General features: G+C 37.5%; 1 protein-coding gene across 6 annotated transcripts in view; it reads left to right on the forward strand.

The window, feature by feature from the left end:
• RUNX1T1 (RUNX1 partner transcriptional co-repressor 1) overlaps positions 1-13,868 on the forward strand; it is a 116,000-nt gene that overhangs the window by 17,742 nt on the left and 84,390 nt on the right. For 2 of the 6 annotated variants that reach the window (XM_014276043.2, XM_074555203.1), the window contains exon 2: positions 2,597-2,769. The exons of the other annotated variants lie outside the window; for them this stretch is intronic. In XM_014276043.2, coding sequence (XP_014131518.1) covers positions 2,682-2,769 — 88 coding nt within the window. In that variant the 5' untranslated portion in view covers positions 2,597-2,681. The remainder of the gene's footprint in view (positions 1-2,596; positions 2,770-13,868) is intronic. 6 annotated transcript variants of the gene reach the window in all.

The raw sequence follows: 13,868 nt of genomic DNA on the forward strand, positions 1-13,868 counted from the left end.
TCATTTCATTTGAGGCTGATCCTGATATTTGTAGTCTTTACATCCTATTAATTCCTTGAAAGATAAGCTGATACAAGCATGATTTGCCAGGGCCAATGGCTCTTCTAAAAGTCTTGGCTCGGGTGATATCCCCCTTCTCTACACATATAAGATAAAAGCACTGTGAATATGAGGTTAACTGAATTCAAATAGAAGACTCTCTAGAGTTATTGCATTCCTTAGAAAATAAATACATTTCTCATATGGTTGAGATTGATCAAAAAAGTGTTCTGTATGCCAGTGATTACATTCCCATCTGTGATTAAGGTTTTCTGTCTGCATCTGGTTTTCACATTATATTTCTGTAACAAGAATCCTTTATATGGCAGAGTTCACTCTCTGTATTTTCTATTAGCTGCAGCTTGAACTACTGCACGGATCGCAGATTTACACATGTGGTTTTCATTACTTCATACCATTGAGAAAAAGTAATATTTGTTTGGGAAAGTATGTTTTTCAAAATTTCCATGGTAATACAACATGTTGATCCTTTTTTATAACACTCATGTAAGACTACAAATTGTTTGAGGCATTCTGCTTTCACTGAAGTTCAGACACTAGACAGTTTTGCATGTACATTCGAACAACAGCATCAGTTTGCAATTCAGGAAGCAAAAATACATTTAAAGAAGGAGATTAGTGTAGAATGGGTATAGCAAAATGCATCCATCACTTTGGAAAATGTGGTAAATAGAAAAAATGAACATGGGCCTGAAACAAAAGAAGAGTAGCAAATTGAAGTGATGTCTTCATTGTAAAGTGGATGACATATTTTTTTTTAATAATAACTTTTTTACAATAAGATGTTTAAAATCTTTTACAAGCTATGGAAAATGAGTATGCTATTCAGCAGAAATATTGAATTTTTATATATTACATAGTTTAACATATTTGACCATAATTGTTTCTAGTGACCAAATTAAAATAGGTTAGCAATACATGACTATATCTTTACAAATGTGTTACTCTGAATCCAAAATATGATGTATTCCACTATAAGACAGTATTTCAGCCAGATTGTGCTGTTGTCACTTAGTAGAAAACTTAATGTTTAAATTATCTCAGTGAAATTAATAGGGCCACTTGGTCAGTGGAGAATTTTTCAGTTTTGGTAGGATTTATGAGTTTATTATCATAAAAATCAGATCAAACAATAACAACAATTCAGAGAATGCTGTATGCATTTATGGAAATTTAAAGTGTTATGCAAAAGTCTGGGCAATTGAAAAGTACACAATTCATGCTAGGGGGATAACTGAAAGGTAAATTTATTGCCTACGTAAGAACATTGTGACAACTAGAGAATTACATACAAAATAAAAATAATTTTATTAAAGTAGTTATTGTACCCAAGTTGTGGAGTCCTAACCACATTTTGGAGGTTATTTTCCAAATGCCAGAGGCAGTTGTGTCACTTTGAGAGCTCCACAGTTGCCAGATTCTGGGTAGAGTCCTGCAGCCCTTACCACTTGTTTTCACTGAAATCAGTGGAATTTTGGCTCTCTCAGGACTGTGGGGAAATGTACGACCACAACTGCTGGAAAGAAAGAAAGAACTTTGGTGAATTCCTTTGTTCTGTAACCTTAACTTTAACTTGGGAAGGTTTGTTTTTATTTGAGAAGGGTGCTTGTTTGTGGGAAAGATTGCAGTTTCTAGCACAAACACAAATGTGCTCTTTTGCAAATGCCCTTGGGAATGAAGTTTTTTTGCAGAAAGATCTAGTGCAGGAGAGGGTTGGGGCTGGATTCTGGTTAGATGCATGAGCTGTGGCTGGATCCTTGTGCATGCTTAACTTGATGTCCCGAAGTACTTGAACAGTCATTGCAGATTGAAGCATGTACGTAACTGTGTGTGCTTGGCTCTGAAAAAACTTTCTGTCTTGACATAATTACAAACCCCTGAAAAGCATATTAATGCCTTGGAAAAACTGACAACACTGTGATACAGACTTAAACAAATGTCAGAGTATTTGTGTAACCCAAATAAACAGGTTTTTTAGGTGTTGGAGTGGGAGGGAAATTGCCTTTTCAAAAGTGGGAAGATGATTTGTAAATATATCAATAGCTTTTTGATCTGCCTTTCTTTAAATGTGTTTGCTGTTACAACTTACAAATCCAATTTAGTATTGGTGATGTGTAAATTGGAAGATCTCTATTTTTAGTAAACATTTTGATTTAATAAATGGTTCCCTAGAGCTTCTGTTGAACCAGGTAAAGTATGAAATATTTTATATTATGTGAATGTACTTAAACCCAAGCATTTTACAGAATTAACTAATGGGTAGAATATAGGCTGCCCTTAATTTGTTGCCTTCTATATGCCAGCTGTTTTAACTGAGCAAATTATGAAACTACCTTTGTTGAAGAATTAATACAGTTTTAAAGTACTACCTTATATTAGCAAAGAAAATGTGGTTACTTGTTGTAGAAAAATATTTCTGTCTTCCCTTTTTATTTAAGACTACTATTATCATGTAAATGAAGGGGTGTGGTGCTTCAAACTGGCTGTGATATATGCTTTTTTTGTTTTTTTTTTTTTCATTTGTTGTTGTCAATAGAAAAGATTGATCTCTGGGCTGGTGAACATAATATCTGTCCCAGTCAGAAAAGGAAAGAGGAAATTAGCAGAGCGATTGGTGGAGAATGATATCTGTCAAAAGAAACACTTGGAGAGCACTGAGTTTAGTGATAGGTGACTGCCGGAAAAAAGGGAACTTTGAATTTTGTCAAGGTAAGGAACAGAAAAATATTTGATTTTATAATGTGAATACCTTTTAGAAGTTATTCGTGTTTATATAATGACTGTACCTTGCCTTGTAAACTGTAATTAAAAAAGAAATCTTTCCCTTTAGCTCCAAAGAGTCTGCCTAAATCAATGAAGTTGCGGTCCTTGTTTAATACAAGTAAGAAAAGTGTACTGCAATGTTCATAAAATACATCAGTCCTGACTTTTAGAAAATCTACGTAAAATTTTAAACTTTGGTGTTATTTTTGTGTTTTTAATGACACAGTTGCTCTTTATGTGTCATGTCAATAGTACTTGGCTGGGTTGTGGAAATAGTGACTTTCAGTTTTCTGAGCTGTGAATTGGAATAATATTTGCAACCAGGTTAAGAGATAGTTGTAATCACATTGGCAAAATGGTTGTTTGTAATTTAGTGGAATCCTCTGGTAAACTCATTGCATCAAACTGGGAATCTCTGATAAATTTGATTGAGATGATAATGAGAATGGATATTTCTGCTTCTTGTGCGCAAAGATTTTTACCGTACTATAAAAGTAAATCTGCTATTGCTGGACAAAATTTCTAGATAAGCTATGACAGTCGTTCCTGTCTTCACTGTAACTACATTTTTTCTTCTAAAATAGTGTGTGTGTAGATGGCAAGCAACTGCTAAACTGATTTTAAGTGCTTTCCAACACTTGGATAATTTTCTTTCTCAGTGTTGGACCCTATCGCCTGACATAACTTTGATAGAGTCTGGTACCAAAATAAGATGAATGGTGTCTGAGTACTCTTGGCTTTGCCCTGGACAGTTTTAAAGGTAGCTCAGCCTTGATCATATTACTTGTTTTCCCACCTGAGATACCATGGCCCATGCTGCTCTGCCTGTGGGGTGTGGAGAGATGGAGAACTGCTGAAAGAGCCAGTGGGAGCCTCTGCACAACACCTTGTAGCAAAGGGCTAGGCCTGAGGTTTTGTGCACCAGTGTGAACATACTTTTAAAAGATTAAATCCTAATAAAAATGAAGTTGCATTCTAACTTGAGTTCCTATCTCATTTTAAAACAAATAAATGCTTTTGTGGGACCTTCATGTACTCAGGCAGCACTGGCAGAGAATGAACAATCTGACTAATTTTTCCTTTTCACTATCTACAGTCTTATTTTTCAAAGTGCAAATGTACCCTGTACAGGTGGCTGTTGGTTGGTTTCTTTTGCCATATGGGTCTTCATAAAGGATTTTAAAAATAAATAAATGTAGAAGTAAAGATGTCATGCCTGAAGCATGCAGTGCTGGCATACTAATGGGAAGTTTATTGTGGTTTATTGCTATCAGAGCATGTGCAAGATAATGGAAATTTCCTACAACTTGGGAGAAAGACTTATTTTCTAATAACATTAATTTAAAGAAAGGGAGTTAATATGACTAAAATTCACTTCATCTCTATAAAGTCCAACTGATGTGATGGTTGCTGAAGTGTTCATAAAAAGAAGGGAACAGCACCATATCCTTCCCGTTCACTGTTGTGCAGGTTGTGCTCTCTGTATTGTCTGGGTGCAGGCACATCTCTGCCGTGGTGAAGCTGCTGTATACTGCATGATTCCCTTCCCTGCGCAGTTCTATCATACCTAAATAAACACATCTCTCTGTGACACCTCTTACAGAGTTAACAATACTGTATAGTTTTCACCTTGGTAATGAAGAATTCAAAATTGCTTTGTTGCTCTTAGAGAGTGATCAGTGGGGGTTAATAGTTCTTAAATCTTTGGCCATTCCCATTTTGTCATTTACTTGAATTGAGGTGACTGGGTAAGATGTCTACATCTGGATGTATTTGTGACGTGTTCAAAAATTTCAGTCTTAAATGGTTAAGAAGTTCCACATTTTCAATGATTTTTTTTTGTTTTAAATTTCAATTTTAAATAATTAGAGATGAAGCCAACACTGAGCTTAACTTAGTATGGACTTTGCTGTGCCCAAGATTTGCCTTGCTATTTAGAGCCTAAATTGGTGTAGGAGGCAAAAAAAAAAGGTGTTTTGAGTTTATTGCCTCCTTGAAGCAATGGCCTCTTGTAGCAATGACTACTTCTGCTGATGTGACCTTTCAAGCATCCTCATCTTTGTTTTGCTATTGCAAAGTCATCTTCTCTTAGCTTCCTTTTTTATCTTCAAAACAATTGTTTGCTTACCAGTGTATCTTAAGGAGTACAGTGAAAATAAAAAAGTCCCCTTCAAACATACCACTGATGCAAAAGAGTATGCAACTGTATTATAGACAGTGAATTGTACTTCCAATCAGTATTTCATCTGTTCATGTGGTGCACACCTGTGGCTTGCTGGCATTGCTCTTGATTGGAGTGTGAGAGAGCTTAATGAAAAACAAAGCCAGGATGACAAGGAGAGATTCCACAGCAAACATGGGTTACTTCACATTAGTAAGAAAGTGAAATTCAAAGTACTGCTTTGGAGACAGCTCCCTGGTATGTGGGACCGTGTATGCGTGACCTGCAAAGGACACTGGTGCCCTGCTTGCTGCTACCTTGCAAATAAAGCATTTTTCTCTCTAGGTCAGGTTGATTTGGGCCAGTTGAGAGCAGGGCCGATTTCTCCAGTTGCTTTCTGAGCCAGTAAGAGTATCCTGGGCAATAATCCAGCTTTTGAAGTGCAAAGAAAATAACCCATAATCTATATAAAATGCTAGCGGATGGGGAAGGGAGGAAATTTACAGAGAATAAGTGAGTTTGAGAACAACTGTGTTAAATGTAGAATGTAAGGCGAATTTGTGTATTTGACATTAGTATTTATTTTAATTTGAAAATACAGTCTTTGAAACCTTTGGGGTGAGCAGAGGACAAGCTCTTGCAATATGATATATTTATTAGTAAACTGAAACCAAGTGCTCCAGTTCAAGTTCCTTTTTCAAAGTGATTTTTTCCCCCCCGAATTCAGAGTTTGGGTTCTCTCTCTGTGCCCCCCCTCCCTGCTCCCTCTCAATGTAATGTGTCTCTGATAACATTAATGGGCTTTGCCCCACATGGAGCAGCAAGTGTATTGTACCACTGCTCACTGATCCCAGGTCAGTGTGATGCGTGAAATCAATTTATTTGAATCTCTTTGCCTGTATAGGAATTTGGCAGCATGCCAGTTGTTTTCATTTAATGTTCTTTGTGTTGAACACAGACAAGCAGGCATGCTTTTGTACTCCTCTTTCTTCTGGGCTCTTCTCTTTTCAGCCAATATTCTATTCTGTGGATTTTTCAGAAAGAAGTAGGAATGTGTTATCTTTTTAAAAATAATTTTTGTTTAAATAGCCTTTAAAGAGCGTAGAAACTAGGTCAGTCACAGAGTAGCCTTGTGTAGGGTTTTCTGCCAAGTATAGGTGGTAACACCTGCCCTTTCCCATTTCTGAAATTTGGGGAAAAAGAGAAAACACTGGCCTGTTTTTCTAATGCCTAGGTCTATGATTTATATGCAGTTGTAAGACAAAGACTCTTCAATGATGCTTAAATCAGAATAATTTTATTTCTAAATAAATGAATGTCTGGCTGTTGGCTGGAAAAATTGGCAATATGTTTCAGGATCTTTTTGAGTAATGACCTTAAACTAAACATTAATTTGGGAATCCCTTGTCTCATCTTTCTGTCTGTTCATCCCCTCCCCCCAGTAATTTAATATTTTGAATGGCTGGCTGAAAAACAGCTTCACCCAAGTACCCATTTATTTCATATTTTTTCTTCTTTTTTTTTTTTTTTTTTTTTTTTTCAATGAGAAATCAAGGTGTGTGGAACACAGCAAATAATGTAGCCCTTCGCAAACTGGGGGTGGGGGAGGGAGGGAACAGCAGCAGATATTTGCAGGAGGATTTGTTTCAGAGCCGGTGCCGGGAGCGGCAGGAGCAGCAGGAGCGGCTCTGCCCGTGCTTGGCGCGGCTGGTGCGGAAGCCGATGTGCAGAACCGCGGAGCCGCGGCGCAGGGGTCAGACTCGTACACATCAGCCCCGTTTCCTTGTTTAATTACCTGAAGAGCAAAACATCCAGGCTGGGAGTGTGTGAAAACCCAGTATCTCGATCAGCAGTTTGCTGCTCTGACATCCTGCGAGGCCAGCCCCGTCTGTCCGCAAACGTCAGGGCTGGTTCCTGACAGGGGGCTATCTCTGCCGGGACTCGGTTCCTTCCATTCAGGAGGCATTGTGTGCAAGAGGGTTTGGTCAGGAATTTGAGGTTCCTGCCGGTTCTTCCAGCCCGGACAACCCTGTGACAGATAGGCATGATTTTTTCTTTTAAAGAATAATAATAAAGAAAAAAATTGGCTCTTTTTAGTCTTTCCCTTGTAATTCTGGCATTGGTATAACACTGACTGAAACAAAACATTAACCCTTTTTCTTCTGAATTTGCACCGTTTTTCTTCTATTTGATTCTTTCTTTCTTTCTTGACCTCTTATTTTCAGAAATCAAATCTTCTAAGGAGCAAATTATTTGAGGTGCATTTTGTTCTATGCAACAGTTAAGCTTTTGAAAATGGTATTTTTTTCATAGTTCACATTTATATAATCATCATCCTTGGCATATTAAGTTTATAATTTTAAGTGTGCTTGGCAGCATTGTTTTTCTTTGTCCCCTGGATTCAAACCAAGCTAGTGTTTGTTTCTGGCCCATTAAAACAGTAATGGCAGCTATCAATGCTTCCATTCTTATTATCCAAGTTTAAATGTATTATCCAAGTTTAGATGTTTAAAAGTCTGGTGTTCAATTTTAAAGTGTTGAGATAGGGTCACTTATAGTCCTTGGTCCTTCATAGCTGCTGTTGAGGTCGCAGGCAGCGTTCAAGATTGGGTCCATAGATGGATATGTTCCATTAGAATGTAAAGCTCCTCCCTATAGCTGAAAGATACTGCATGCTGACATGGGCAAAGGGCGTGAATAGGTGTTTGGTTGTTTTGGGGTTTGTCTGTTTCTTTATTTTGGTTTTGTTTTGGTTAGGTTTTTTTAATGTGTGTGTGTGAAGAATTAAAGTATGACTTCTTGTTTGAATGATAACTGAAGAATATTACTCTTATGACTAGAATCTCAGTACTTGAGTTTATAACATAGTGGTGTTAATAGTTGTACTGGTAGAACTTAAAATCACTGGGTAAAAGTAGTAGAGGGAGGCAACATAATTAATAAGGGCTTCCAGCAGAAATGAGTGTAGCATGTGACTATTGCCGTTTATTGTTGTGGGCAGAAGCTGGTCCAAGAAAGATACTTGTGGTTGCAGAAGGAGAGAAGGAGAGCTGAAAATTAACTAAAGTTTCATTTCCTTTCATGCTGAAGGCTTATGGTCCAGTTTGTAGAGTTATGCCCACAGGCACAGCATACATATTAATGTGCTAGAGATTTTGGGCACTTCGTAGGTGAGATTTAAATCTTTTGAGCAGTTAGTTAGATTTTGCCTGCTAATATTTAATTGGAAATTTGTAATACAAATGTAAGGGCATACTTTTCTTCTTGCAGGTAAGGATTTTGGGGACCCTTGAGTGAAGGAGGTTGCCTTCAGTGTGCATATGCAGTCACAGACAGGAGTCAGCTACAGGGCTAAGAGTCACTGTCATCTATTGTGCCGCTAATCCCCCATCTGAAAGGCATTTTCAGGGGTTGGTGCAATAAAAGAGCTGTAACAGTGTTATCAGATTGATAATTGTGATCTAATGAACTCCTAAATATGTACAATAATCCTTCACCTTTAGAATCAGGCCCCATTCTTCAGTACAAACTCCCTAGTGTACTACACTCTGGTGTAAAGGTGCCTTTAAGTAAAAGTGGATGACTTAGACATGTGGTTTTAAATATCTGTCCTGTCATATTGTAAAGAAGCCATAATCTAAATAACCATTGCTTGTATTTGTAGGATGAAAAAAAGGATGATTTATGCATTGTGGTCAGTCTCATGTTCTTGAAGGGAACATGACATATGTACAGGGTTTGTACATATGAGGGAAATTATATGTCTAAAAAAGCACTGTCTGTTTGTTGAACCTTTACATGTCATATAAGTTGTGTCCCTCTTTTCCAGTGTTTTAGTTGCTTTTTTTTTTTTTTTTGGCAGAGTTCATAATCCAATGAACTGTCCATGACCTCTGTCCAACCACTGCCTGCTTCAACTAGCAGTCCATTAAATGAAAAGTTCTCCATGGACGTGTGGTGACAACAACCACCACATCGTCTTTCCTCCTACTCATTGGGTGTCAAGAGCGGCTTTGAAAATAACAAATAATAAATGGTAGCCTTTACACCAGGGCTGCCACTCAAAGATTCCTTGGGATAATGGTTTTAAATCAGCATTCTCTTCAAAAAAATATTTATCTTGGCCATCTCCAAAAGCCTCTGCTGTGATAATCTTGCTTAAGGAAAGTTCTTGCGGATAATAGTTCCCAAGATTGTTTGGGCTTTATTAAAACTGCCACCTTGCATTGTGCCCAAACATTTACTGCTTGCTTCTCTTTGCAGATATTCTCCTCGTGTAAAGTGGCGTAATTTGCTCTTGGTATGAAATTCCACTTCATAATCACTTCTGCATTTTTCTGCTTCTCTTCTAAATGGCTACAACAAAGCACCATGTGGAGTACAACACCATTAGATAAAGTGAAATATATGTAGAAGCTTGTGTTCCTCAAGGCTTCTCCCAGTTCCTAAAGAAACAAAGATTTTGTATTTTAATTTTTCTTAGCTATGATGGGATTCATCTGGGTCAGACTAGAAGCACAGAGATTAGAACATCACATGGTGCTTCCAGGGAGCTTGATGTGCTCTTTCAATTGCACTTTAAGTGAATACAGTTCTGGCTTAGTTTTGTAATGGAAACTTAACTGGCATGGTGTTTTTCCCTCAGTGTTAAGAGTGCTGATTGTTGCTATTCAATTTATGTATTAATTGAGGGTAATATTTTACGGTAGTACTCACACTTTGGAATTCTGGAAGTTCTATTAGCTGTCAAGGTTGGTGGAGGTTGGAGAGGATAACTGTCCAAGGCAGCTGGAGTAGAGGCAGGTCATGTAGTGAGCTGGAGAAGAGGGATGTGTAGCAGAGTGAGAAGGTGGCCCCAAAGTCATGAATTTAGGAGTAGATCTGGTGCCAGAGAGAAGACAGAGGACAGTGATTGGAAAAGTGAGAGAAAAATGTGATGGAAGGTATAACTAAGGAAACAATGGAAAGAAATGGACTTGACTAAAATCAGCGCCTTCCTTTTGTCACTCACAAATGATAATGCCTTTCTATCATCAAGGGTTGAATGAGTTTGTGTACTGATTCTGCAGTTTCCAGATGCTGAACTGCATTAGAGCAGTTCATTTGGTAATACTGCCTGGCATTTTAACAATTACAGGGTCTGCCAGTGGGTTGTCCTCTTATAACTGTGAGAAAACTCATCCATAAAAGAACCACTGTTCTGTTTAGACTTAGTTCTCTAAATGTAAAAATCTGCCCTTGCTGCCTCTGTTCCATTAGATCTCCTCATTTATCAGGGAAACAGAAAATACTTGATGATAAGGTGACTTTCTCACCTGGCTCTGGAAAGCAAATAATTTAAATGGAGAAATAATACTTAGCTGTCCTAGATATGCTGAAATATGTATTTACAGTCCTCATTCACTTGCCCTCTTGAAGTTACTCAGTAGTTGACAGATGCCATACTAAAATAAAGCATTAGTAGTAAAGAGCAACATGCTGTCCAATGGCAGTGCTGTGGTGTTATGGGCACTACTGTGTGTATAAAAACATAACCAGGCATGCAGAACGGCCAGGCTTCCAGCCCATTACAGTGGAGGCCAGTGCAAAGATTTTGCTAACTGATGTAAGACTAAGCTTTATTTTCTGAATACTAGTGTGTTTTACTAGCACAACCATGCCCTTATATTGTTGGAAAAAGTTATATATATATATGAATAATACAATACTTTAATTTCCCCTATATTTCTGATGACTGTTGTGGTTTGCAAATTCAAATTGAGCTCATCAGGAACAATAGCTTTGTGTGAAGGCCCCTTTGAAGAAAGTTTTTGTACCATTATAAATGTAGTAAATAAATACAAGTTGATCGATATATGACAAAAGGGTGAAGAAGGGAGGTCAATAGGTAAGGATATTTGCATATAAACCATTTTTGCCCTGTTGAAAATGGCAGTATGAGCATAAATAAATGTTTTGTAATGCTGTGTATTTGCTCCACCTGGTGGATTTTCCTGGAAGTGTTTTTAATCTTAATGAGAAGTTGTCTTTTATATTAAAGACATTTCTCAGAGTAAAAGCAACTTCTTTCTTTCACTTTTTCCTTCTTTCATTCTTTTCCTTTTTCCTTTCCTTTCCTTTCCTTTCCTTTCCTTTCCTTTCCTTTCCTTTCCTTTCCTTTCCTTTCCTTTCCTTTCCTTTCCTTTCCTTTCCTTTCCTTTCCTTTCCTTTCCTTTCCTTTCCTTTCCTTTCCTTTCCTTTCCTTTCCTTTCCCTTTCCTTTCCTTTCCTTTCCTTTCCTTTCCTTTCCTTTCCTTTCCTTTCCTTTCCTTTCCTTTCCTTTCCTTTCCTTTCCTTTCCTTTCCTTTCCTTTCCTTTCCTTTCCTTTCCTTTCCTTTCCTTTCCTTTCCTTTCCTTTCCTTTCCTTTCCTTTCCTTTCCTTTCCTTTCCTTTCCTTTCCTTTCCTTTCCTTTCCTTTCCTTTCCTTTCCTTTCCTTTCCTTTCCTTTCCTTTCCTTTCCTTTCCTTTCCTTTCCTTTCCTTTCCTTTCCTTTCCTTTCCTTTCCTTTCCTTTCCTTTCCTTTCCTTTCCTTTCCTTTCCTTTCCTTTCCTTTCCTTTCCTTTCCTTTCCTTTCTTTTCTTTCTCTTAGCAATGGCATTGCAATAGGCAGATTTGTGGAAAGTATAATTTGATATTTGTCTTGGCCACACTTTGTCAGCACAGAGATCTCTATGAAAGCGTAGCATTCCAAATCCATTAGTAATTACAGTTTATTCTGGGGCTTATTTAGAGTATTCTTGGACTCATCTAGAGATTAGTAATTGCTGAGTCCAAGTCTGTGGCTTGTAGAGTTATATGTGATCAGTGAAAGGGAGGATTTGCTATGAGTTCCCCCTCCCCTCCCTCCCCCCACCCCCGTTCTGAGCCCCTCGATCAGAAGTAGCAGTGTTATTGAAAAAGAGAGTTACTATGCTTAAGTGTTAGTGCTGTACATCAGCACAAAATCTGTCTGTCATTAAGCTAGCTTTGCAAACATTGTTTTCTTTGGAATTCTTAAGGACTCGGTTATGCTTTGATCATCTCATTGTTCTCCTTAGGTTATTTTTTTCCTTTAGAGTGTAATGGCTCCCTAACAGAAGGTGAAGTTTAGAAAATAGTGTCTCCATATGCAAGGGATTTGGAGACCTTTTTATTGTCTTTAAAAATGTCATTCATAGTCCTCATTAGCATTTATTGTTGCAAGCATACAAGCAGAAAATGTGAAATTGGTATGTCATGAATAGCTCCACAGAGCTCTAGAGCCCTGAAATTTTGCCTGCAGTGTGGTGTGGGGCAGGCATTGAGAGAAAGCTGGCCAGATGGCTGCCAGCACAGAGCAGAGCTGCAGGTTTTTGTCTCTGGTGCTGAGAGGAGGGAAAGTTCACTGGAGCATACGCTATCCCCCCTTGCATTTTAACAAAACTAACTCGCCATCAGTCAAAACTGGGAGGTGGTGACATTGAAACAAAAGTTTTCAATATAATGTAACAATTCTTGTCAAATGAATAAAGTGTGTTTAGTTAGTGTCACAAATATTGACATGTTACAGAGAAAAATGCAAGGCTCAAATTTATGGCTAGTGGTAGATACACTTTCACACAAATATGCTCTACATTATCTTCATTACGAAGATCCTATACATTGAAAAGACATCGATTAAAGGTCAAAACTTGGGTTAATATACTACAGCAGGAGGAGTTTCCCTACCCATGTTAAATAACAAACACCCTGAGCTTCAAGTCAAAAAGCAGCTGATAGCTTGAAACACTTTTTCCCTTCACTGCCCCCCTCCTGCATGCCCTCCCCCTTTCCCCTTCTTTTTATGTCTTAAAATATGCTATAGTTCAGCAGGAGCAGATATTCTCTTCCAGGCTTCTCCAGGTCACACTGAATGTGTTTTTTCTCTGTTAGTGAGACAGCATCATTGGTATTTTCTTTCAGAAATATTTTCAAATCAATATCAAATTTTCTAAAGTGCACGAGTGGTGTCCATGCACAGATGGTGTGGTAATTTTCTTTGAAGTCAAATGATGATAGAAATTAGCAGTCAATTCTAATTTACTTTATCCACATTTTGGAAAATATAGTATTTAATAAAAAAGTGAGGCAAAACTTGTTTAGCTTAAATCTAGTGAAAGAAATAGATCCCAAGACAGGTACACTTATATGTGAGTTCGTCCATGTGAGTGTTTTTACCAAAACATATATAGAGAGCAAAAGAGCATGTGTTCTTTAAGGCCTGAATGTTGTCTCTCCCACTGTGAGTCAGTTAATTTTTTACAGAACTATTCTTTCATGTTAGGCCAAAATGTATATTTTCATTGTTTTAAAACCTGAAATGCACCCAAAATGTCACTGGAATTTCTATGTGTTCAACAAAAATTAATTTTTGGGGTTTTTTTTTGATCAAAAAGCAATAGGCACTCTAGGTTGTTAAGTCTAATGCACTATCAAGGCTGCCTTTTCTTAATAGATGATTTAAAATACTCTTTGGAGTATTATTGAAATATAGATATAACATACAAGTTTTCTCAACTGAAAAAACATGAATGCTTTCTCAATTCCAATGAGTTTAATCCAGTACTCGAGGTAACATCATGAACAGTTTGTCTTAGAAAACAAAAAATATTTTCTTACCACCTTGGCAACTACCTTTCAACTGCTCAGTGTTTGATTTGTGTAGGTAATCTCAATTAGTCTATATTTCACAGAGCAGTGTATGTTTTAAATGTCTCATTTGTCTTTTTCCAGAAGTCCAGAAAGCCTTGCCAATAAGGAAATGCTTAGGGAAATGTTTAGTGTTATCTGGCAAATGTTTTGTGTTGCGTGCATAAAGAGCTGCTGTTAACAGATAAGCACATATCTTA

The sequence above is a fragment of the Zonotrichia albicollis genome, chromosome 1 (genome assembly GCF_047830755.1).
Source record: "Zonotrichia albicollis isolate bZonAlb1 chromosome 1, bZonAlb1.hap1, whole genome shotgun sequence".
Taxonomy (NCBI): domain Eukaryota; kingdom Metazoa; phylum Chordata; class Aves; order Passeriformes; family Passerellidae; genus Zonotrichia; species Zonotrichia albicollis.